The 24,537-nt window shown below is 62.3% G+C and overlaps 2 protein-coding genes across 2 annotated transcripts in view; one reads left to right on the top strand and one right to left on the bottom strand.

Moving 5' to 3' along the window:
• Positions 1–13,108: 13,108 nt before the first annotated feature.
• Positions 13,109–20,582, top strand: SLC2A6 (solute carrier family 2 member 6). The gene is made up of 10 exons (XM_039255145.1): positions 13,109–13,242; positions 13,754–13,916; positions 14,992–15,198; positions 15,765–15,864; positions 16,432–16,643; positions 16,968–17,120; positions 17,745–17,853; positions 18,239–18,424; positions 18,640–18,785; positions 19,445–20,582. Exons 1-10 carry the CDS (start codon positions 13,145–13,147, stop codon positions 19,598–19,600), a joined length of 1,530 nt encoding a protein of 509 aa, XP_039111076.1. The 5' UTR covers positions 13,109–13,144; the 3' UTR covers positions 19,601–20,582.
• A 61-nt stretch (positions 20,583–20,643) lies between these two features.
• CACFD1 (calcium channel flower domain containing 1) overlaps positions 20,644–24,537 on the bottom strand; it is a 10,641-nt gene continuing 6,747 nt past the window's right edge. The window contains exons 4-5 of the mRNA XM_039255161.1: positions 23,251–23,358; positions 20,644–22,815 (exon numbers count right to left, since the gene is read on the bottom strand). Coding sequence (XP_039111092.1) covers positions 22,725–22,815; positions 23,251–23,358 — 199 coding nt within the window. The 3' untranslated portion in view covers positions 20,644–22,724. The remainder of the gene's footprint in view (positions 22,816–23,250; positions 23,359–24,537) is intronic.

The following is a 24,537-nucleotide window of genomic DNA, read 5'->3' on the forward strand; positions in this document are numbered from 1 at the left end:
TTATACCAAAGTCCCCTGCTTGAGGTTGGGGGATACTTGAGGGAATGTGAATTCAGGTTGCACACACATGGGGCCAGCTTGTAATTGTGAATTCCCAGAGTATTTTCCCTCCTCTCCTCGGCACCAGGGCTCGAGACACTGTTGATGCAGCACCGAGATGGCAGAGGGGTTTTCTAGTTCACCTTACAGCAAGGGGGGTCCTTGGGAATCCTGTATTCGTGGAGGTGGTTTGCACCCCTAACATGGCCAGGCTCGGCACTTTGTCTTCTGTCCCTAGTCCCAAAGGGAACCAAAATATGATGCTCCAATTTAACTATGAGAACAGAAAAGTTTCAAGTCCCCATATTCAACAAGAGACGACAGGTGTGCATGGGTGGCTCAGCCAGTTGAATGTCAGACTTTGGCTGGGTTCATGATCTCACAGTTTGTGAGCTGGAGCCCTGCATCCAGCTCTGTGCTGACAGCTCAGAGCCTGGAGCCTGCTTTGGGCTCTGTGTCTCCCTCTCTCTCTGCCCCTCCCCCACTCATGCTCGCTCTCTCTCTCTCTTCCTCTCTCTCTCTCTCAAAAATAAATAAACATTTTTAAAAAACCAAAAGAGGGGCGCCTGGGTGGCTCAGTCTGTTAAGTGGCCGACTTCAGCTCAGGTCATGATCTCATGGTTTCTGGGTTCAAGCCCCCTGTCGGGCTCTGTGCTGACAGCTCGGAACCTGGAGCCTGTTTCAGATTCTGTGCCTCCCTCTCTCTCTGACCCTCCCCCGCTTGTGCTGTCTCTTTCTCTCTTTCTGAAAAATTAAAAAAAAAAAAAAATTAAAAAAAATTTTTAAATAAATAAAAAACCAAAAAGAGAGGACTGATTGCTCTTTGGCCATCACAACCAGCGAACACCGGAGCCAGCTTCAAATCCGTCCCAACCTATTGGTGACAACTTGCTGTGGTCAGCCAATCAGTGGCAGCCAAACTCCTGGGACTACGCTTCCTCAGCTCAAGACCACCCAGCCCCCTTGAACTGCTTGCCCCCTCCCCCTACGTCTCAAAGCAAAACCAGCTTTGGTGGCCACGTTCCTCCCTGGGGCTCCCCCATCCCCATCCTGGCCCGAAATTCTGCACCCCCTGGCCAACTGAAGATAGCATTCAAGGTGGGCATCTTTTATTCTATCCCTAATGTGTAGCTGCTTTTCATATTCATAAGAACAGAGATCTGTTACCCTTATTTTATAGATGAGAGGAAACCGAGGTACAAGGACATTAAATAAATGGCCAGTAAGTCACAGACCTCAGAACCTGGACCTTCTGACTGCAGGGTCTACGCACTTAAATCTGCCATTGTCAACAAATGAGGTAGTAACTGGTGAATTTGTCATTCGTCAAATATTTCTTGAGCTTCCTCGAGATGCCAGGCACCGGGGGTGCCAGAGAAAGAGCAGGGAAGGGGACAGGGGACATCACTGCCCACAGCAGCATATATTCCAGTGGGAGCCAGTGCAGCAGTGAATGGGGATTGGAGGGTGTTGCAGATGTGTCTTTGCAGAGGCCAGCGGTGGCGCTCAGACGCTCTGCGTTCCCAGAGGGACCGGTGCCTACACTGGCCATTCCGGCTGGACCTCAAGGCTGGGGCCCCTCCTCGAAGACTGCTGGCGTTTCTCCGTGGGGGACCCTGGTGGCCGTGACAAGGGCGTTATGAGCTCTTCCATTGGAGGACAGGGCCTCCCCTAACTTTACAAGCCTGAGCGAAGGGCATCTCCTGAACTGGGATGTGGACAATATTTCTGAGCCCCCCCACCCCCCCATATATCAGGAAGTCAACAGTTTTCCCGGAACTCTGCAAGCCAGGCAGGTCTTGGCCTCTGTCCTGTTATCCCAAAGGTCACAGGTCCCCTAAAGGGCCCCAGTACCTGTGTCTCTTGCTCAGCAGAGCTGCCGGGGAGGGGCTGGACTTTCTGGACGACGTCATTCAGGAAACAGCTGGGCACAGCTGTGTTCTGAGGACACTGTCCCAGCTTCGCCTGGAACACAGGCTCAGACGCCATTCCCAGCACGGGCCCCGCTCCAGGAGGCCAGGCCAGGCCAGGGGACGGCGTGTCCCGGGGCTTGGCTGGCCCGCATCCCAGCCTGACGAAGCAGTCCCCCGCCCCCCTCCAGCCCTGTGGGGGGAGGATATCTCTGTCCCAAACCAAAGGAATGTGGGAGGCTTCTTCTCTGGAGGCTTTCCCAAGCTGGGTGACTTCTGCGGGGTAGGGCCCTGTGCTGGCGTCCCACGGTGTCTGAGAAGAAGCCGGAAGAGGGGTTCGTAGCTTCTGGAACCCTGCACTGTGGTTCTGATCGACCTACTCAGGAGCCACCACTGAGACCTGAGGACTTGGTGAAGCCTGTCCCCAGAGTCCCGCACACCAGCCACTGTGCGTGGAGACCTCTGTTGGTGAGACATCTCTCCTACAGCCCCTGCCCAGCGAGGGGCTGGGGGCCGGGCCGCCGTTCTCTCCTTGCTCACATCCCGCTTCCAGACTTCACTCTGCTGGGCTGGCCTCACTCGATCTCCAGTTAGGTTGCCCCCACCCCCACCCTCAGCATGTATGTGTGTGTGTGTGTGTGTGTGTGTGTGCATGTGAGTGTACATGGGTGTGATTGCACACAGGCTGTTTCCTACACACCTATGTGCACACCTCTGCTCCCTGACTGGTAAAATCCTACACACCCTCCAAGACCCGGCCCTTCCCTGAACCCCTTCCTCTGTTCATCACTCCCTGCTGAGAGGCGTCTTGCACCCGTAGGTGCGTCCGCAGGCGCAGAGCGCCGACTGACGACTGACGGAGCCCCTGTCCTGCCCCCATCCCCTGGGCTGGTTCCTCTCCAGATCCCCAGCCCCGCAGCCAGCACGCCTCCCATCAGGGATGATGGATGCAGAGTTTTCTGTCTTATTCATTTTTCGTTATTTTTTACCACGCAGGCAACACACAGGTAACGATTCTAGTTTGTTCAAAGCAACCGTTTAACCTTTTTAAAAATGGCCCCGGTCATGCATGAGTGATGTAGAAAAATTCAAGCGTGCAGATGAATGAAAAGACCATTGAATCACCTGGAATCCGAAACGCTGTTCCCTGCAGACGCCTCTGCGGGGCTGCTGCGGCTCAAGGTTGGCTCCCTGTGTGAACTCATTCACTCCTCCGATGCCGGAGTGGGAGGTGAGATTACCATCCCAGCTGAGGCACCAGAATTTTGGGCAAGGCAGGCACACGCCCGCGGTCAGGGCCAGCTCAAAAGTGCAGGGCCTGTGGTCTGGCCGCTGGGCCTCCGTGTGCAGCGACGTCCATCTCCGCGCAGGACCGGACGCTCCCCCAACCGCCTGGCTGTCTCTCCCTAGCGCCTTCCCAGGCCTGGGCCCAGGGTTCTCTCTGGAGCCGTCACATCCCACACAGGCAGGTGAGCCCCCCTCCCCCTCCCCCAGCTGGGGCACACAGGAGCTCAAGGAGGGGGCTGTGTGCACACCCCGTCTGTGGCCGGGCCCCAGGAGCCCTTCCCCGAGGCCAGGCCGCTGCTCTGCCCAGGCGGCTGGTTGAGTCAGGATTGCGACTCCCGCCACCCAGGAAAGGCCAAGCCGGCCCAGCTCAGCTTCCCAGAGGCGGGGAGGGGGGATGGGGGGGACTCTGCTCCAGGTCCTCAAGTCTGCAGCTCAGGCTGGCCCACCTGGGGTGGGGGGAGGGCCCAGCATCAAGAGGCCCCGAAAATGAGGGCGCTGCCCTCAGCCTGACGCAGAAGCTGCAGGCAGTTCCATTCCGGCCAAATCCCCTCCTGTCCTCCCCGACGGTGGTGTGAATAAGCTCAGGCAAGAGGAGGTGCATCAGAGAAAGTGCCAGGTCCTCGGGTCCTCAGGGGGACGCTCAGTCCACAGCCAGCCTGCCCGGGTCGGGGTGTGGCCTCTGAGCCACCCAGCAACTCCCCCTCCCAGCATCTGGGAGCTGCCCAGACAGAGGTGTGGGGCTGGCTCCGCCCTGATTCTGGGGCCACCTACCCTGCCTTTCAGGGGCCAGACCACATGCTCAGAGCCCTTGAGTCCGATGCGTTATGTCTGAGCTTTGAAAAGAGAAATAGTCGAGGCTGGACAGGGGCAGTTTCTCAGAAACAGCAGAGGGGGCCAGAGAGTGCTCAGCCTGTACTCTGACAAATAAAATCAGTGAAAGGGAAGACTAGGAGGCAGGAGAGGCCATGCCTGCCCCCGGAACGCTCAAGTGCAGCCTGGCTCTGCGCTCCCCGGACGCACACAGCAGCCGGAGGGCACCCCCGCCCGCCCACGTGACCCAGAGGCAGCCACAGCCGCAGCGGCTCCGTGGGGGTTCCCAGCCTCGGGTTTCCAGGGACGCACACACTGGCCCGTGCACACCAGGCCCTGTACTTTGGAGCTACTCGCTTGGCAAGGCCCGTCCAGCAGATGATACGAGGGGCGCCAGTCTGTTGTCATAGCAGACGTCCAGGCAAAGGGGGACTTGGGGGCCAGGGCACAGATGAAGCCAGGAAGGCGTCCTCAATCCGAGGCATTTGCTCTTGGCCACGAAGAGCATGGCATCCACAGGCAGGGAGGGGGCTCTGGGGCGGTCACTGAGAACTTTCCCGCAGCCCCAGCATACCTGCAGCTCACTGGAGCCTTGGCCCATCTAATGCCCTAGGGCGGCCTTCCTCCTGAGCTGGGCGCCAGACCTCCACCCAGAAGGGCAGGGGCCACACTCAGGCTGGGAGGCACTCTGTTGCCGTAGTCGTGTGCCCAGCACATTTCTTCTGCTGCATCCTATGTTCATAGGGGTCACCACTCACAGGGGACCGCAGGAGACCAGGGCCAGGACCCTGCTGAGCTGTTATGGGGGAAAGCCAGGCAGCCATAGTGTGTCGGCCGTTCCCCCGGTGGACACAGGGGAGCCCCAGGGAGGCCCCAGCCAGTGGGGAGGGTTCCACATCCCAGCCGGGGGGCAGGATCCCTGAGCCCCCCAGGCCACTCTCAGCCCCACCTGCAGCCTGGTCGCTCTTAGGGACGATGTGAATGTTCTGGATAGAGAGGGGGCCCTGACCTCCACAACCAATAGTCCCTTCCCTCGCCACTGTGCCCTGGAAGGTCTGAACCCTCCATTGCATCCAAGCCCACCAGCCAGTGCCTTTAAGGGCAGCAGTCACCTGGTGTCCATCCTCCAGGCCTGCAAAGGCAAATCCCATCCTTATCGGCAAGAAGGAGCGTGGCTTCTCAAAAGAGCCACCTGCTTGCACAGCTAATCTGTTGTCTTCCACCAAGGAAAGCCCACGAGACCCCAGGCCTCTGTTAGTCTCCTGGGTCACGGAGTTTCGGTGGGCGGAGCTCCGCAGATAGACAGACATTCCGGATACATCTGAGACGAAGCCTTCGAAGGTGGAGGGTGGGTGAGGGCAAGCACGCCACCTGCTTCTTCCCCGGCAATCGCAGCCATAGTTCCAAATACACGTGGCTGTCAGGGCGCCAGGACCAGCTGGGAGCCAGATGCACAGGGATGTGAGATGCACACATGGGCGCACACCTGGCATCTACGAGTGTTAGTCCACACGCAGGCCGGGCCTGAGCGTCCGAGGCCAGAGCCCCGCCCCCCAAGCCCGACCGCTCTTCCTGGACCCCCAGCCGGGCTCACACTCCAGCCGCGCCTGCTGGCGGCAGCCTCCTCCAAACCCAGTACCAAGTCGCCCGGTGTGTCCCGCGTCCGTGTCCGCCTGTCTGTCCTGCCCCTGTCCGCTGAGCAGTTTTGCAGATTTTTGCTCCCTCGGCGGACCAGGAGCTCCCGCAAGGCAGGGCGGGTCCCGACCCCACTGCCAGCCTTGCACTTGAGAAGCATTTGAGGTATGAGTGGGCGCCGTGACACAGCCCGCCGGGGTCAAGCCAGCCTGTCAAGCAGGAAGTAGGGTCACTTTGGAAAAGCCTTTTCCTCTCCTGTGAGACAGAGAAAGAGAACCCCTGCTGTGTGACAGGTCTGCACAGACTGGTGTTCCAGAAACACCAATAAGCGACAGCTGTAAAAAAAAAAAAAAAGTCTCGCTTGCCCCAGCCCTCCCCCAGCTTGCCAGGAACCCCCAAATGTCCACCCCTGGGGGGCCTGGCCACAGCTCAGCTCCCAAGCCCCCACTGCCCACCCCTGGGGTGCCCTTGGGTCTCCCAGCCGAACACTTTTTACGTATTCTAAGCCATCAGCAAAACACGCCTCAAAATTCAGGCATCCTTTGGCGGGGAGTCCGCGCGGCAGCACCAGGCTGGGGAGACGGGACGGCCAGGACCAAGTCCCGCCATGCGACACAATGTAACGTCATACGAGAGCAAGCAAGGCAGCCATGTGCTGGCCGCCTCGTCCCCGGAGCAGGCGCTGGCTGAGGCCGGCAGGGGACGCGAACCCCGGGCGTCTGGCCACCCCGCCGGGACCCCGAGGACGGAGTGGGCGGGGCGAACAGCCAGCGGAGGAGACAGCCTCACCCCGGCCTTTTCCCGTCCCCTGTCGTGCCCCGAGCAGGACGTACCTGATAGTGCGGCTTGGCCGGAACCCCGAGAAGGCCCCCAAGGATGTCCCCAAGGGGTGTCCAGCCAGGTGTTCAGTGTGGCTCTGCTGGGGCCTGGCCCTCAGGACCGGCTGCCCGAGCCATGGAGAAGGATGCCCACCTGTTCACAGGCCATCTGCGTGCTCCGCTGTCCCGTCTCCCCGGGCCCAGGAGGGCGGCTTCCCCTCGTCACCCACAGCCCCGACTGGCTACTGTGTCGTCACCTCACAGAGCACACGAGGCGGTAGGCAGTGGCCAGCACAGGCCCCGTGGCTTAGTCCCCGCCACTGCCCAGTTCCCTGGGACCTGAGCCCCACCTCTCCGCAGGGCCCCACCAGGCTGGCTTGGGCAGGACCCCAGACCCCTACCCAGGAAGCGTGTCCCTCCCTGGACGCTCCTGTCCACACCTCCGGGCCAGCGCTGACTCACTCGGCCACCTGGCTGCAAGGACAGCTGGAGGACCTGTGTTGTCAGCGAAGCACACTTGTCACCCCAGACGAAACTGGGGTCCTCTTAGGAAGGGGTGGGAAAGATCGGAGACGGCAGCGTCACCCCCCCGGCCCCCGTGGGCTGCGGAGAAAAGGAGGCTGTGGCTGCGACTCCCCCAAGGACACCCGACCGGAGAGCGCAGAGCAGCCTGTCCCCACATGCTCTACAGCCGCAGCAAAGGAGAATCTGGCCGGGAGCCGCTACGGGCCACCTAACTGTGCCTTGCAGGCCCCAGCAGCCCGCCACCGGGCCGGGAGGAAGGGTGCCCACCCACTACAGCACCCGCTCCTGTAGGGAGGCCACGTGGAGTAAGCACACGAGCACACAGCACACACACACTCACATGTACATAGACACGTGCACACGCCTGTGCTTATATACACATGCATGTTTGTGCATGCACACATACACACACACACACTGACACACAGGAATATTTGCACATGCACATGGGCACGTATCCATACATGCACACATGCACAGACATGCCTATCTGCATGCATGTCGCATGCATATACTTGTGTGTGCACGTGGTCAAGTCATGCTTGCACACGCGTACTCCTGTGCGTGAAGGTGTGTATACACATATATGCACACTCACACATACGCATAGCATATGTACACACACACGTACACACAAGGCGCATGTGCACACACGCACACTCACACAAGGTATGTGTGCGTGCATGTGTACACTCACATGCATACACACGGCATGTGTACACACACATGCACTCTCACACACATACACCCATGGGGTTGTACACACATATGCACCCTTGCGCACACATACACGCAGCATGTGTACACGCACATGCACACACACATGGTGTGTGTACACACACACACTCGCACACACATACACATGGCATGTGTGCACGCATATACACACTCACACAATACACCCATGGGGTTGTACACACATATGCACCCTTGCGCACACATGTAAGCTGCCTTTCCCTAGCAACTCTGACAGCCTGCTCAAGAGCTGCTCAAGAGCCCCACGCCAGGACCCCGGCTGGCCCAACCCAGGCCCCAGGCCCCCTGTCACCCTTTGCAATGTTCAACCCACCCAAAGCACATCTTTTCCTAACCCCAGGCATCTGGCTGCCCGGGCATCCCTAGAAGCGGGGTGGGGGGTGGGGGCAGAGAGGCAGGAGCCTAGGCAGGAAAATCCCTGAGTAGAACCGCAGCATTTATAAAATGGGTCACTGAACAGTATTTTCCTTGTAGGTAAAGTTCCCTGAGCCTACGGCCCCAGCGGAGCCCTAAGCCTGCCCCTCCCCCATGCTGGGCCCGCAGGACAAAGGGGCTGGGAGAGGGAGGGAAGTGGGACAGAGGAGGGCAGTCTCAAGGTCACTGTGCCAGCCATCAGGCCTCCCTTCCTGGGTAGCAGGCAGGGGGGCAGCTGACAAGCAGAGCTCCTGAGAGCTGCCCCGACGTGCTGTGCCGCTGACAGGTCAGGAAAGCCACGCCTTCGCTCTCTCATCCCCCCCCAACCTGAGCTGCCCCTCCCCTTTTTCAGGAGGTCCCTCCAGACCTCCAGGATCCACCTCAACAGCCCTCCACCCCAGAAAGTCTCTGAGGCTCCCAGAGCCCCCCCTCCTCACCTACCCTCTCCACTGGGCTGACTCCACGCAGCGGCGGGGGACGCAGGGAGTCTGCGGGTCCCCGGCACGCCAGCCTGGGCACACGGGTGCCTGCTTTGACTCTGGGAAGCTGGAGGGGCAGGGAGAAGCAGCCTCACTCCCGGAGTGGAAGCGCATGGTTGGGGCACGCCACAGAGGCCTTCCCTTCCCCGGGGAGGGCCAGCCAGCCACCCTGAGCCCTCTGGGGCCCCCCCCACCTTCCCGTGTCTGGCACATGGTGTCTTGAGAAGTATTTGTTCAACGAGGACAGAGGAGTCCCGGTGCCGCCCGGTCCTAACCTGAAGGTCCCAGCCCCTTCCATCCTCAGCCTTCCTTCGCCAAGGTCCGGGACAGGGCTACCGTGGGGCAGCAAGACGCCAGTGACCCTGGGCAGTGACCCATCACCACCGCCCCCTTCCCGCCTGCCCCTCTACATACAATTCTCTCCCACCCACCCCCACCCCCTTCCTGAGGATATTTTTTGGGTAAAATTATAGATACAGAAATGAAGGGAACGAAGCCAAATAGCAAATGGTAAAAGAAGTTCCCTCCAAGTAACAGGATCAGTGCTTATCCATAATCTCAAGTTTTCCCAGTTTAAAGAATAAAACACCTTCACCTCCTCTGCCCTGAAGAACCCCAAAGGGATGGCACAGCAGGTGATGCAATTCTCACTTCAGCCACCAGGTGGCAGGCCAAGACCACATCCACCTTCACAACCCATCAGGGACTGAGCCTGGGCTGGAATGCTCTTTTCCCCACTCACTTTGATTTCATTCCACAAATGCCCAGGGGTCACCTGGCTTTATTTGTAGCAGCCGTGATGGTCGTGCAAATATGGGGACCCCGGCCCTGGGGCAAACCTGGGTGAGGTGAATTTGACCCCCATCTGCTACAGCATTTTCTGGTGCCCCGGGCTCTGAGCCCACCGTCCGTGCCACCTGGAGGCATGAGGTGTCAGCAGTGACATTGGACAGCAGAGGCCAGGGCTCACCTGGGCTCCTGCCCTCCAGTGCGGAGGGGGCCTTGGGGACCTCCTGGGGTCCCCCGGGGGCTGCCACAGACAGAGGCCACAGGTTTGGGCCCAGGGCGTGGGTGGGAGGCCCCCTCGCTTCCCCCACACTCTCTTACCTCAACCCTCCCACCTCTGCAAACCCTGCCCTCTGCGCCTGCCCCTGGCTCTGATCCTGGGGCACCACCCCTGCTCCGGCCAGGCCCAGCCAGCACACTCCCCACCCTCTGCCTCAGAAGCCGCAGCAGCAGCAGACCCGGAGGGGCCCGTGTCACATCAGCCAGGCCAAGAGCAGAAGGAACATCAGAACCAAGGCTGCAGCCAGGGTCACAGAGGGCACCAGGTCCGAGTCCTCGGGACCAAGGATGGCATCGTCAAGGGCACGGTGGAGGGCAGCAGGGGCACCAGACAGCTGGGTGTCCGCGACCTTCTCCCCGGGGGGCCCTGGCTGGCCCATCTGTGGGAAGGACGGGAGGGACAGGATTTCCTCTGGGAAGGGACCCTCTCTGCCTGTCCATCCCATCCCTCTGGACACAGCAGGTGACCAGAGGGCCCCGAGGTGACCCTGGGCAGTGACTCCCTAAGCCTCGGTTTACTCCCCTGTAGAACTGGGATGCCGAAGGACACCAGGGAGGACAGGGACCAGATGAGACAGTAGTGCCTGGGCTGTTGGCATCTCCTCCCTCCCCTTTACCTTCTTTCTCGAGATGACCGAGGCTGGAAAGTCAGGTTCAGCGCCACGGCCCCCCAGACCTTTGCCCTTGTGCCAGGCGATCTGGAATGCAGCTCAGCCAGTTTCTGGGGCACGTGGAAGCCGAGGACTGGGACTCGTCTGGGGGAACTTTGTCAAACTGCAGGAGAAACTCCATCAGGGCGTGCCAGCTGCCCTGTGCCCACACAGCGGTCAGGGAGGTGGGCACCCGGTTACATCCATCTTACGGTTGGGAAAAACCAGGCTCAGAGAAGGAAGCAGCTCCCTGGAGCAGGATCCCCGAAAAGCCCCAGAGGTTGGCAGAGGCGGTCACAGCAGCCTGGGGCCTGGCCCTCAGGCTCCTCTGCACAGGGTCCGACTGTGCACCTGCTCGTTTGCAAAGCTCCAGTGCTCGGGGTCGGCCAGGGATGGAGAGTGTCCAGGAGGCGCAGGTGGTCTCCGCCCAGCCCCTCCCCGACCCCGGCCGCTCTGCAGGATGTTTACCTTCTGGCCAGCCTGGTAGGTGGCTCCCACGCCCAGGGCCTGCCGAATTCCCCAGTGCAGGCAGCGACCAGTGGCAGCTTGAGTGGATCAACTAGGGCCCCTTCCTCTGAAGAACCCACCTTGCTTGGGGCCTCCCTTGGGGAGGGATTGGAGCTGGGGGGTGGGGAAATGAGGGACCCCGCCCCTGCTGTGGGTGTGTCCTGGCCAGAGAGGGGAAGCAGAATGGGTGCTCCCACTCCCAGACCAGTGCTCTCTGCTGCCTCTGAGCGGACACTTCCGTGATGGGGGCTGGGAGAGGCTAAGGAAGAGGGGAGGGCTCTGAGTTCAAATCGACCAGGGACCTCTTGGCACCACTAAGTGCACATGCTGGGTTGAGCACGGTGGAGGGGAGGGGCAGGGGAGAGGAGGAGAGCCCCAGCCCATCCCAGAGCCCAGGTCCCCAAGCAGCCCGTCTAGGGCAGCCCCAGGGGGCAGGAGGGAAGGCCCAACTCACCCAGTGAGGGGGATGGTCCGAGCACCAGAGAAACATCTTTGGTGGAGGGAATCATTCTTTAAAGACAAAGATGGTCGTGGAATCACTAATTTAAAAGCAGACATGTTTGAAATAGCCTTAAGGCCCATGACAGAAGATTCCTGAACAAACCCAGGTTATATCTCAATTGTTAAAATACAGTTACAAGACTTGTGCAACATCAACGAGAGTCACCATTTATTGGGCGCTGGATCCAAAGCCTATGTCCTTTACGGCAAGAAAATGCTTACAATACGACGCAAAAGGGTCACACGATGGTATGCACGCGCAATGGGAAAACATGAAGAGCAGACGCAGGTGGGGAAAGACACGGATGCCAGCACGGTGATGAATATGGCTTTCCAGAGCCTATTCTTCCTGTGGCCCTACTAGTTGGATTTCCATAGTAAAGGGGAATTGTATCATTTATCTTTTTTAACATTTCTCTATTTATTTTTGAGAGAGAGCAAGCATTTGCGTGCGAGCGGAAGAGAGGCAGACAGAATCCCAAACAGGCTCCGCTCTGTCAGCACAGAGGCCAGCATGGGGCTTGATGCCACAGACCGGATGTGAGCTCAAGACCTGAGCCGAAATCCAGTCCTACGCTGAACTGACTGAGCAGCCCAGGCACCCCTATATAATACCTTTTTCAAACAACTTATTGTTTTAATAGCTGGAACTTGGAAATAACCTAAATGTTCAACAACAAAGGATCAGTTGAAACATACATGTGGCACCACCAGCAGAACGGGGTGGGATCCAGCCCCTCCCTGGAAAAGTCCACAGGGGCATCGGGCACCGGTGACTGTCCTATTGAGGATGAAGCTTCCTGGGATATTCAGTTTCAGCGTTTCTTATCTTTGAATTTTCTCTTATTACCTGGATGATTTTCAACAAGCCCAATTTATTCCTGCAATCAAAGAAGACCAGCAACGGGGAAAGTGCAAGTCTCTGTGGCCGGAGCCACCACCCACGCCCTCCGGCTGTCCGGGACGCGGCGCAGGACACTCGTGAGGACTGCACCCGACTGCACCTCGTCCCTGGAGGGGAGGCAGCGGGGCCAGCGGTGACGCAGGACACGATGTAGCACGAAGGGAGTCCAGCGAAGGCAGAGCAAAGGAGACAAGTGTTCTCCGTGTGACCTTGGCGAGTCGCTGCGCCTCTCTGGGCCTGAGGGTAGGCCGCAGTCCGCGCCCCAGGCCGGTGTCCCACTCACATCCGCACGTGGACACGGACGAATCCGCAGGGGCTCTGCCTCCAGGCCCCGCAAGTCTCTTCCTCGGGGCGCGGGGTACCCATCCTCAGGGTCAGCCCAGGGGCTCACGAGGCGCGGGCAACGCTCATTTGAAGCCCAGCCACGCCCCACATCCGCGGTCCGCGCCGCTGGAAAGCCCCAACGGAGCCCCAGCCCAGCACCCGCCCCGCCCCCGGGCTCCAGCCCCAAGAAAGCCCTGCTGGGCGCAGCACCCCGCGGCGCCCCAGGAAAGCCCGGCGGAGCCCCGCCCCCAGGCCCGCGCCCCAGGAAAGCCCGGCCGCCCCGCACCCCGCCCGCGCCCAGCCCAGGCACCGCGCCCGCACCCGCGCCTCCGCACCGCTCGCGGCCGCCCCATTGGCCCGCGCCCGCCCCGCGAGGCCGCCCGGCAGCCAATCGCGGCCGAGGGGCGGAGCTGCAGCCGCAGCCGGATGCTCGGCGCCGCCGCGGCCCCCGCCTCCGGCAGGAGCTGTCCCCCAGCACCGGCGCCCGGCGGAGGCACGGACTCCGCGCGCAGGGGCCGCGATGCAGGAGCCGCTGCTGGGCGCCGAGGGCCCGGACTATGACACCTTCCCTGAGAAGTCGTCCGCGTCGCCGTCGCCGGGGGAGAGGACGCGAGCCGGGTGAGAGTCGCTGGGCATGGGGGCTGCGGGCGGGGGCTGGCTTCCGCCTCGGGCCTTCTCTGACCTTCCGTGAGTGTCCACCAAGGGTCCATCGGGTCGCCTCCTGCCCCAGACACCCTAGTTTTATTTAAGGAGCTGCTCCCCCCTGTACAGGGCCCAGCCCCCAGCGGGCTCAGATAAGGTGAGTGAAACCCAGAGAGGGCAAGGGGCTTGCCTAAGGTCACACAGCAAGTTTCAGCGGCAAAGCCGGCAGCAGAAACCAAGCCTCCTCTTCTAGCGAAAAGCGCTCCCTCACCCGTGTCACAGCCACGGGGATGGGCTTTGGGGACCGTCCTGGGGAATTCTCCAAGCGAGAGGGCACCAGGCTCTGGGGGCTGGCAGTCTGGCCCTGAACCGGCCCTCCCCAGCGCTGCTCTCACCGCCTGAGCGGGCAGCCATTGGCTCAGGGCAGGTTCAGCAGCTGGGGGAGGAGGAACTCAAAGACCTCATCATCCTGCCCACCCCCCACCAGCGCCCCACGGAACAAGAGGGTGTTCCTGGCTACCTTTGCCGCCGTGCTGGGCAATTTCAGCTTTGGGTACGCCCTCGTCTACACGTCCCCTGTCATCCCTGCTCTGGAGCTCTCCTTGGACCCGGACCTGAGGCTGACCAAAACCCAGGCATCCTGGTTTGGGGTAAGAGCCATGCTCTGAGCTGGAGATGGACAGGGCAGGGTGAGCAGGGACCCACGAAGCTAGGGACCCCCAAAATGTCAGGCATGGGGCCCCTTCGAGGGCCCTGGTCTGCCCCCTCCCCACCCACCCCATCCACGCCGGGCTGCAGGAGGGGCAGTGGGAGAGTGCGGCCAGATGATGGCTCTGAATCAGAAGGAGGAAGTGAGAGCTGAAGGAGAAGGTGTGGGAAGGAACAAGTGTGGGGGTGTTGGCCTCCAGGTCTCCCCCCGGGGGGTTAAGGGCTCCCCAGACTGCCCCCCACCCATAGCCGGGCTGTCACAGCAGAGCAGACGCCTCTCGGGTTGATGAGGGACAGGGCATCAGGTGCCGATAGAAAGAGGCACCGGCTGGGGCGAGGAGGGTCCCAGGACAGAGTGTGGGTGAGTGGAAGGGAAGGGCAGAGGCCCTGAGAGTCCCAGAATTCTAGAATTATAATCTTAGTAGCCGTAAATGTACAATGACAGCATAGTAGCTAAGATAATACCCAGTGTGTTGAGCATTTAGTATGCGCCAGGGATCTGCTGGATACTTTCCGAGAGAGCTGGTTAAGTCCTGGGCCAACCCTAAGCGTGGGGACCCCTGCCATCCCCCATAAAACAGCTAACGTAACTGAGGCTCAGATCGGCCAAGCGACGTGCCCCAGTTGCTGACCGGATCCTACTCACTCCACGCCACAGGGACTCCAAGAACCCCCAAGGCTAAACATGCCAGGGGCTTTAGGTTACAGAATCCTCCAGTCTGCTGCAATCTCGCATCAGACATTTAGACGTTCAGCTGAGCAAAACCACCGTGGGCACACGGCCCCACATCCTGTGCAGAGCAGGCCCCCGCCCATGGTGGCATCTCTAGCGAATGGTTACGCACATGCTGCTTGTACACACCTGGAGACGGGAGGCTCACTACCATTCAGGGCCTGAGTCCTGAACCCCAGGAGCCCACGGTGGGCCTGGAAAAGCTGCCTCTAGGCCCTGATGGGGGGGGCATGGCAGGAGTGCGGGGTGCCCACACACGTCTGCCGTGCACTCCTCTCCTGCAGTCCATATTCACCTTGGGCGCGGCGGCTGGGGGCCTCAGCGCCATGGTCCTCAACGATCTCCTGGGACGGAAGCTCAGCATCATGTTCTCAGCCGTACCCTCGGCAGCTGGCTACGCACTCATGGCAGGCGCCCACAGCTTCTGGATGCTGCTGCTAGGGAGGACGCTGACGGGCTTCGCCGGGGGGCTCACAGCTGCCTGCATCCCGGTAAGGCCAGGACCGCCCACCCTGTCCCCTCGCCGCCTCAGCACTGCGCAGAGAGAGCACTGAGTACCTAAAGCCTCCTGCCCTAGAGCCAGCTGGTCAGGGGGAGGTTATATTTGCCAGGGAGCCTCAGCTTACCTCCACCAGAACAGCCCATTTCAGGGAAATCTGGCCCCACACCCCCAGTTGACCTCACTCTGGATTCCCCATAGTTCCTACCCCATTTCCTGACAATCAGGCACATTGCTCAATTGGAGAAAATCTGCCCTGAGCAAGGGGAGAAGGGGAAGTGTCTGCCCTAGCCCCCCCACGGCCCCTCCCACGGCCCCGCCCCACATGCCCTGGAGGTGGCAGTTGTTCCCCCTGGGGAGCAGGGTCTACTCTGCTTCCCAACCTCAGGCTACCCGTTTTCAGAGCTTCTGCCCATTGACAGGGAAATGGACTGAGTCCCCATCAGGATAAGAACCCCACCGGGAGTCCCCACTGCTCACTCTGCAAGGGCCACTCACCAGGCCACGCCTCCCATCTTGGGCCGGGCCCAGCAGCCTAAACTTCACCATGTCTTGCAGGTGTACGTGTCTGAGATCGCTCCCCCAGGCGTCCGTGGGGCCCTGGGGGCCACACCCCAGCTCATGGCGGTATTCGGGTCACTGTCCCTCTACGCCCTTGGCAAGTATCATCCAGACGAGCAGCGAGCACCTCCTGTGTGCAGGCGGGGGGGGGGAGGTAACAGGGTACCGCTGCTGAGCAGATGTGGGTAGAAGGGCAGTGAGTGCGCCCCGGAACAAACCCTGAGCTGGGGGACAAGACGCTTGCTCAGCCACCACTGTGCCGTGTACCTCTAGGCAATGCCTTGCCTCTCTCTGGTCATATGTGAAGTCCATATGGAAAAGGGATCAGAGCACGTCTGCTTGAGACGGGGAGGGGGGGGTTTGGAGATGGAAGCCTGGGGCCTTGCCTGCTCAGTCTAGCCCCCCGTCACCCTGCCAAGGCCCTTGAGACCCTCCAAGGACCTTCTGCTGTGTGCTGGGCCCTGTGTTAGAGGCCAGGCAATCCCGGGAGCCCCTCCTGGTTTAGACCACAGAGGCCTGGGGCAAGCAGGGTAGGCTTCCTGTGGGAGATGGAGATGGCCCTGGGACTAGCGCTTGAGGACGGAGGAGGCTGCTCAGAGGCACCGATAGGAGGGGACGTACGTCCAGCCTAGACGCCGGCTCCTCACCCCATCCTCGCCCGCAGGCCTCCTGCTGCCGTGGCGCTGGCTGGCTGTGGCCGGGGAAGGGCCAGTGCTCGTCATGACCGTGCTGCTCAGCTTCATGCCCAACTCCCCTCGCTTCCTGCTGTCGCGGGGCAGGGACGCGGAGGCGCTGCGGTCGCTGGCCTGGCTGCGCGGGGCCGACACTGACATCCGCTGGGAGTTCTCGCAGATCCAGGACAACGTCCAGAGACAGGTGTGGGAGGGTGGGTGCGCGGCCCTGTGTGGCCCAGCCAGCCACTGGGCCTCTCTGAGCCTTGGTCGCTTGTCCTGGGGAACGGGGAAGACAGCGACCCCACCTCTAAGAATGAGGGGAAGGGGAGATGCTGCCGCCCCTGACCCAGAGCACGGGCTCCAAGCCACCGACACCTGCCTTGTCCCACCCACTCATCCAAGAGCCTGGGGCTGGGGGGCGGGGGTCCGTGGCTGGATTGCTCGGTGCACAGTGTCTTTTCCTGGAGGAAGGGAGGAGTCCAGGGCGGGGTGGGGAGCACGCTCAGCAGCAGCTCTGTGTTTCTAGAGCACCCGTGTGTCATGGGCCGAGGCCCGGAGCCCCCACGTGTACCGGCCCATCCTCATCGCTGTGCTGATGCGCTTCCTGCAGCAGCTGACGGGCATCACGCCCATCCTTGTCTACCTGCAGCCCATCTTCGAAAGCACCGCAGTCCTGCTGGTGAGACCCCGGCCCCACACCACCCCAGCTCTGTCCACGGTACCCGCAGAGGCCGTCCCTTACTGAGCACCTCGGGCCAGGGGCACATGCGCCGTGTGGAGCCCCCTCGGATCTCTCTCCACTGTTGTGCCATCCACCCCTTCTCAGAATAACAGTCGTCAGCAACCTCATATGTTTTCAAACAGACAGGATTACTGAGGAGCCCACTGTATAGAAGTGCAGGGCCCTTGGGGGCCGTGGACCCCAGGGTTCAGAGCATCGGCCACGCCCCTCCCAGACCTCAGCTTCCGCCTCTGGAGAACGGAGATAGCAGAGAGGAGGCCTCCATCAGCCTGTCCTGGGCTCAGAGGGAGATGAGATTTAAAGATTAGTGACAGTGCAGTCCCACAAGTCGCTGTGATGCCTGGACTCTCTGCTGGCCTTTGCTCGGTGGCGGGCGTGGCCGTTGTGCCCTGGCCGAGAGGCCCCGCGGGCCCAGCTAGGTGACCAGAGGAAGCGCCCAGCACCATGGCTCAATGTGCCCATGGCTTGGCGCCTGGGCGCCCTGCAGCGCCTTGTGGGGGGGCAGGTGGGACAGGAGTGGCAGGCAGGGTCCCTCAGCTCCCGGTGGCCCCCTCCCTGCAGCCCCCGAAGGATGACGCAGCCATTGTGGGGGCCGTGAGGCTCTTCTCTGTGCTGATTGCCGCCCTCACCATGGACCTGGCTGGCCGCAAGGTTCTGCTCTTCGTCTCAGGTGAGCCCTGGCCCGCCCCCTGCCCCTGCTGACCCCTGCTGCAGCCCGCCCACGTGGCTGGGAGCTCCGGGGGGAGGGGGGGGGAGGCTGGGTCAGACCTGCCGTGCTGGCCTTACCCCCACTAGTGCCCAGCACGGGGCCTGGCAGTGACGAGCTGCTCCAGAAAGATCTGCTGGGGCCTGGGTGAGCAAGCGAGCCAGCTGTGAGTGGGTGTGACAGCAGCTCACGCGCAGGCAGGGTCAGAGCTCTGCAGGAAGCGTCTAGTCACTGACAGGCCATGACAGTGGCCTTGGATGAGAACTGGGCCACACAGGGCGCAGGGTGCTGGCGAAGCACCCAGCTCAGACGGTCCTGGCCCCTCCGAGGGCCACCTGTCTGTCCACAGCCACCATCATGTTTGCTGCCAACCTGACACTGGGACTGTATGTCCACTTCAGTCCAAAGCCTTTGGCTCCCAATAGCACTGTGGGCATGGAGAGTGTGCCCTTGGGGGGCACGGAGCAGCCCCTGGCCACACCCACCAGCTACCTCACCCTGGTGCCCCTGGTGGCCACCATGCTCTTCATCATGGGTAGGTGTGGCAATGACCCCAGCAGCACAGGCGGGGGTGGTGGGGAGTGGCTGGGGGGGCCGGTGGCCAGCTAGAGAGGGGCTGTCTCGGGCTAGGGTGCGGGGACGTGTAGGGCACGGGCAGGGCCGCGCTGTCCGGGTCTGGCAGGGTGGCCGGGGAGGGGTCTCGGCAGCTCAGTGGAGGCATTAGAGGCCCCACGTCCCCTCTGTCGGCAGGCTACGCCATGGGCTGGGGGCCCATCACCTGGCTCCTCATGTCCGAGATCCTGCCCCTGAAAGCCCGCGGCGTGGCCTCGGGGCTCTGCGTGCTGGTCAGCTGGCTCACCGCCTTCGCCCTCACCAAGTCCTTCCTGCTGGTGGTGGTGAGTGCCGGGGGCTGGGCTCGGGCTTCTCGGGCACAACCTCCAAGTGCCACAGAGGTCCTCCCGGGCCAGGGCGACCACGCCCCGTGGGCCACACTTGTCCACGCGCACTTTGGGTCTCTCAGCGTGGATCTCTGCTGGACAGTGCACATCCAGCTCTGTGCGCGCGTCCCCCATGCCTCTCCTCTCTCTCTCGGTTCAAGCCCCTCCCAGGGCAGCTCGGCAGCGCCTGTCCTGGTGGAGGCTGTGGGTCAGGGCAAGGTTGGGGGCACCCAGAGCATGCACAGCTCCGACAGAGTGTCACAGACGAGCTTGGGGCACGGCAGGAGGGCGTGTGGGGTGTGGTCCTGGCCAGGGGCAGCGAGGGAGAGAGGTGGGGGTCTGAGCTGAGGCTGAGACCAGAGGTCCAGGTCCCAGGTCCGGGCCAGGGCGGGGGAAGTCCTAGGGGCCCGGCACCACAGGGAGGCTGCCCCAGACCTCGAGGGCCTGGGGCTGGGCGGGATGACCTGCTAAAGCCCCTGTGTCTCCCACGGGGAGGCAGTGTGGAGCCCAGTGAGGCCTGCGGGCAGGCGGATAAGCAGGTGCGGGACCCCCTAGGCGCATGCTGGGGCAGGACGATGCTGGGAGCCCCTGTGTGACCGTTCCCTCCGTGTCCCCAGAATGCCTTCGGCCTCCAGGTGCCTTTCTTCTTCTTTGCTGCCATCTGCTTGGCCAACCTGCTGTTCACTGGCTGCTGCGTGCCTGAGACCAAGGGCCGGTCGCTGGAGCAGATTGAGTCCTTCTTCCGCACTGGGAGGAGGTCCTTCCTGCACTAGGCCAGGGTCCCCACCTGGGAGGGGCCAACCACTGGACGCCGGGCCTCTGTGCTGGCCACAAGCCTGCACCCCAAGCCCAGGGGGCAGCAGCAACATGCCATCAGACGGAGCCCAGGAGGATCAGACAGAAGCAGGGCAGGCCCCCAGAGTGTGCTTCTGGCTCTGGGCAGGCAGCACCCCTGTCTAGCCTGGGCCCCAGCTCAGCCATGTCACCTGCTCATCGGCCAAGACCCGCTGGCAGAGGAGGCAGCCATGGGCCACAGGGGAGTACACGGCCCCGGGTCCAGGACAAGGCCCTGCTGGGTGACCCTGGGACCTCGGCCCTTACTCATGTGCGGAGGATGCCCCCGCAGAGGGCTGGACCAAGGACAGAGCCGGACAGGGCAGGAGGCGGTGGCCGGGTCCACACAGGACGTCGTCATGCCATTCTGTTCTGACGCTGAGTCACCACTGAGCGTCCTAACTACGGGCGGGAAGACAGATCTGCACTTCTGGAAGCTGTGGATGCCACAGAGAACATTCTGGACTCCCAGGCCAGGGCACAAAGCCCAGCACAGACACTTCCTCCTACACCTGCCCGACCTCTGGAAACGGGGCTCTGAAGTGCCCTGGTCTGTAAACCATGTTCACCCCGTCTGTAACAATAAATCAGGCTCTCGGCCCTGGAGTGGGAGGGAATGGGGTCTGTCACAGGTGGGGGAGCCCACGCAGCATCCAGGCTAGGCCAGACCCAAACTCTCAGCCAAGGCTGCCAGGGCCTAATGCCCCGGGCAAGGCCCCCTTTGTGGCCGCCCCTGACTTGGCCGCGGGGAGGCAGAGAGAAGGGGCAAGGCGGCCTGGGAGAGCCCGGTCACAGGACGGCCCCGGCAGACGGGCTCTGGCTCCTCCCGGCTGTGTGACTGCGACAAGCCACTTCCCTGAGATGCTGCCAACAGGCCAGCAGCACTGAAGGTCCGCAATAAAATGGCAGTTACTCCCAGGACTAGAGGTCCCGGCCCCCTTACTCGCGGCACCAGGGAGAAGGGGGCAGGCAGAGCGCGAGCGAGCATTCAAACTACCGCCAGGCTTTATTGCTCAAACCACAAGTGAAACACGGACGGTGAACGAGGACCCCAAGAAGACAGAGTCCAGACCCACCGAGGTGAGAGTGGGCCCTGGCAGCCCAGCCCCTTCTGCCACCCGGACACATGTCCCTTGCGAGGCAGCAGCCCACACGGGCGGGGGGGGACAGGATCCCCGGCTAGGGACCAGTAGGCTGCACTCACTGGGAACCTCGGGCACGTGACATGTCCATTCTTGCCTGTGACTAAGAGGTCGGAGGGCCCTCCCACCACCCACCACCCACGGGACCTGCTGACAGAATGGAGGTGCAACCTTCCAGGACACACAGCCAGCCCCTCTCCTGCAGCAGAGAGTCCCCCGCCAGCGAGGCCCCTGCAGCAGGGGCAGGAGGGCTGGGCAGAAGGGACCCCTGGGTCCCATTTCCCAGATAAGAATGAGCCAAGAGGGGCGGGCAGGGCCCTTCCTCCTCTTGGGAGGTAGACAGGTCTTGATCACAGCACACACAGCAGACACACACATCCACACCCCCCACCCGCCTGGAGAGGCCTGAAGCCCATAGCCCTTGGAACCCAGTGCTGGCTTGAGAACGGTGGTCCCAGAGGACCCCTGAAGGCACGTGTCCTGCCCGCTGGCCATGCTGCAGGGCCCGTGCTGCCCTAGGGCTCGGCCTGGCCGGCTCGCTGGAAGGCTGGGGGGGGGCGGGGGGGCGCGACCCAGACCAGGATCCCTGGGCCAGTGAGTGCCGCTCCGCAGGGGACACTAAGAAGCCCCAGGAGGAGAGCCCCCTCTGGGAAGCAAAGATCCGGACACAGCTGTAGGGCTGGTTTCAACAAAGCGGGGCTTGGCCGAAGCTCGGGGCTTGGAGCAGGCGTAGCTTGGGGCCGTGGGAGAAGGATGAGTGGAAGCTGGGCCCCGGACGGAGCCCTTTCCACACCAGCCCGTGTGTACCCATCACTGCCCGGGCTCAGCCTTAGCAGCTGGGTACCGATGGGGCTGGCGGGGCAGGCAGCGGGCTGAGGCAGAAGCGCACAGGGGGTGCAAGGAATGGTGGAGGGAGGGAGGCTGGGGTGACAGTGCACATCCCCGGCAGAGCCACTTCCTCAGCCCCCCACCTCCGACGGGCCTGGTACCTGGTACGGACAGCTCACGGGGGTGGAGGTGGCTCTGGCCTCTGCCCAGCTCCCCAGATACCTGAAGCTCTCCGGAGACAGAGTAGAGGTCAGGCCGGCAGGGGTATGGGAGGCGGGTCGAGTTTGGCCCCACCGACTGGGCTCAGGCCACAGCCAACACGGCAGGAGCACACGGACACGTGGACAGCCCACCCCGTGGGGCAGGGGAGAGCCTGCCCTCCCCGCTTCCTTAGCACCAGGGCCTTGGGGGTCGTCGAGGAGAACCCACGAGAAGTCTCCCGGAGTGGCCCAGTCCAAGGTTCCCGGGAACCGGGGGAGGGGCGCTCCCTAGGCAGCCGTCCGGCTGCTGCCCGGGCCCGAGGAGCATCCTGGGAGCGCTGCGGGCCCCCACGGACAGCAGAGTGGCAGGAGGGGCCCGCGCGGCGGGAGGTGGCCTCGGGCAGCAGCTGTGCTGATGGAGAGCGAGAGGAAGCTCACCCACCCATGCCCGGGCCCAGGGCGCCGTGCCTCCCAGCTCACGACGGGACCAGCGTCTCCCAAGGAAGCTCCTCCTGGCCCTGCGGCCCTGCGAGCGGTGCTGATCTGGACGCCCACTCGGTGGCCCGTGTCCAAAGGAGCCTGGCTGGCTGGGGGGGGGGGGGGTGCAGGCAGGCCCTGCTCTGCCCCAATCCTGCGGCCTGGGTCACCCCGAGGCCCGGGCTGCCAGCTGCCACCGCCCATCTCCATGCTGCTAAGGCCCGGGGCAGGGGAGACAAATCTGGAGAGAGGGAAGACAGAAGAGGAGTCCAGGTGTAGGGACAGGTGTAGAGGGGCTGACGGGAGCCAGGCAAGGGCTCCTCTTCCAGGGTCAACGCTCCAGGCCTCATTCCTGCGGGACGTGCTCACACAGAGTCTGAGGGGTGAGCGGGAGGGAGCGGGTCACCCGACCTGCCTCACAGCTCTCCCTCCAGGGTGTCGGTGAGCTTCTCCTCATCCGCCTGCTGCTTCTGCTGCTGGATCCTGGCGTAGGAGATGGCATCGCCCCTGCGGAGGGAGGGAGTCAGCAGCACCTGGCACCCAACCCTCCCACCCACCAGCAGACACCTGGCTCGTGACTGAGGCACAACCTAGGGACACCCTACTGGGCATCTGGTGCCCCCAGAGACCCCACTGCTAGGATGGCAGGTGTGTCACCTCTAAGAGCGGCACAGGCTGCCCGGGCTCTGAGGCACGGCGGCAACTGGCTGGGATGCCAGGCGTGGGCGCTGGACGCAGACCTGCCGTCCCCACAGCCAGGCCACCAGGAAGTCCACAAACCCACTTGCCCTCATTCCCTTCAGAGGCCAACACCCTGGGGACAGCCGCTGTGCCTGTTCCCACAAATGGCCAGCAGGGGTCCCTCTCGGACCTTCCGCATGGAGAGCCTTCAGGAGGCGGGAAGTAAGCATCCCTCCCAGGGGCTGGGAGTGGCAAACGCACTTTTTGCCCAGAGCCGAGAGTCCGTACAGCACCCCGGTGGCGAAGGCGATGGCGTTACCCAGCAGCGTGGTCAGGGTCAGGCTGATGACGATGGGGACGATGGCCATCCTAGGAGAGAAGGGCAGGTCAAGGCGGTGCCCCCGCCCTGCGGCTGCCACGGGACTTCCTGGCTCCCCGGACTACTCCCGGCCCCCTTCCCAGAGAAGCAGGTACAGGAAGGGTCCCCAGAAATCAGTGCAGACACAAGGTCACAGCCAGGCCTTAGACCCCCACACGCTTGTCTGCGAAGTTCTCTGTACTCTGAGGAGTGGACCCAAGCCCTCCTCAGACCTGTGAAGGGTCTGTGCTACCCACGCTAAAACAGCACAGGGATCGTGGATCAGGCCGACGGGGAAATCTCCCGGCGGTTCACCCCCAGCGCCTGCGACGGGGCAGGTCCCCGAACTCCTCCCGTGGGAACTACACAACGTAGTGTCTGGAACAGCATCAGCACCAAATAAACGTTGGCACTTCGTGGTGCAGTGAAACCAGCCCTACCTCAACGAGAGAGATCCTGAAGCACAAACCGCGTAAGGCAAGGGGTTTCCTCCCTGCGCGCTTGCGTCCCCAGAGCCGCAGCATCGGGTCCCAGCCACGACTGGGTGCCACCTGGTGGCAGGGTGTCTGGGCTTGAGAGTCCATGGGGCTGACGCTAGATTCTGGCCGGGATTTCCAGACCAGCGGCAGTGACCAGGGTCGACGAGGCCGGGAAGACACCGCAGCTGGGGGACCAGAACTCTGTCCTGGCGCTGCCCTGGGCGGGGCCGTCTGGCCCGCGGCGTCCCCTGGCCACGCACACCCCGCACTCAGAGGTGAACACCGGGCGCCAGAGGGGCCAGCTGACGTCCACCTGCCTCTCTACTCAGGCGGGACATGTGACCAGGAGGTTTTACCGCCGTGGTTACAAAACCTCTAAGTGGTAAGAGAATAATGGAAATTACAAGGGGGAAAAAAAGACCATGGGGAAAACCTTCTGGCAAAACAAAATTAAAGGCAAACCGGCTGGAAGAGTCTGCAGGAAATACAACAAAGGATTAAGAAATCTCCTCTCTATGGGGCGCCTGGGTGGCTCAGTCGGTTGAACATCCGACTTCAGCTCAGGTCATGATCTCGCGGTTTGTGGGTTCGAGCCCCGCGTCGGGCTCTGTGCTGACTGCCAGCTCAGAGCCTGGAGCCTGTTTCAGTCTGTGTCTCCCTCTCTCTCTGACCCTCCCCTGCTCATGCTGTCTCTCTCTCTCTCTCTCTCTC

This window comes from Hyaena hyaena, unplaced genomic scaffold (assembly GCF_003009895.1).
Source record: "Hyaena hyaena isolate Hyena2069 unplaced genomic scaffold, ASM300989v1 scaffold_511, whole genome shotgun sequence".
Lineage (NCBI taxonomy): Eukaryota > Metazoa > Chordata > Mammalia > Carnivora > Hyaenidae > Hyaena > Hyaena hyaena.

Excerpts from the sequence above, each read along its gene's own strand:
- SLC2A6 (XM_039255145.1), top strand. The coding sequence starts at position 13,145 with ATGCAGGAGCCGCTGCTGGGCGCCGAGGGCCCGGACTATGACACCTTC. Across the intron at positions 13,917-14,991 it reads CCCAGGCATCCTGGTTTGGG|TCCATATTCACCTTGGGCGC; the intron begins GTAAGAGCCATG and ends CCTCTCCTGCAG. Across the intron at positions 17,121-17,744 it reads AAAGCACCGCAGTCCTGCTG|CCCCCGAAGGATGACGCAGC; the intron begins GTGAGACCCCGG and ends CCCTCCCTGCAG.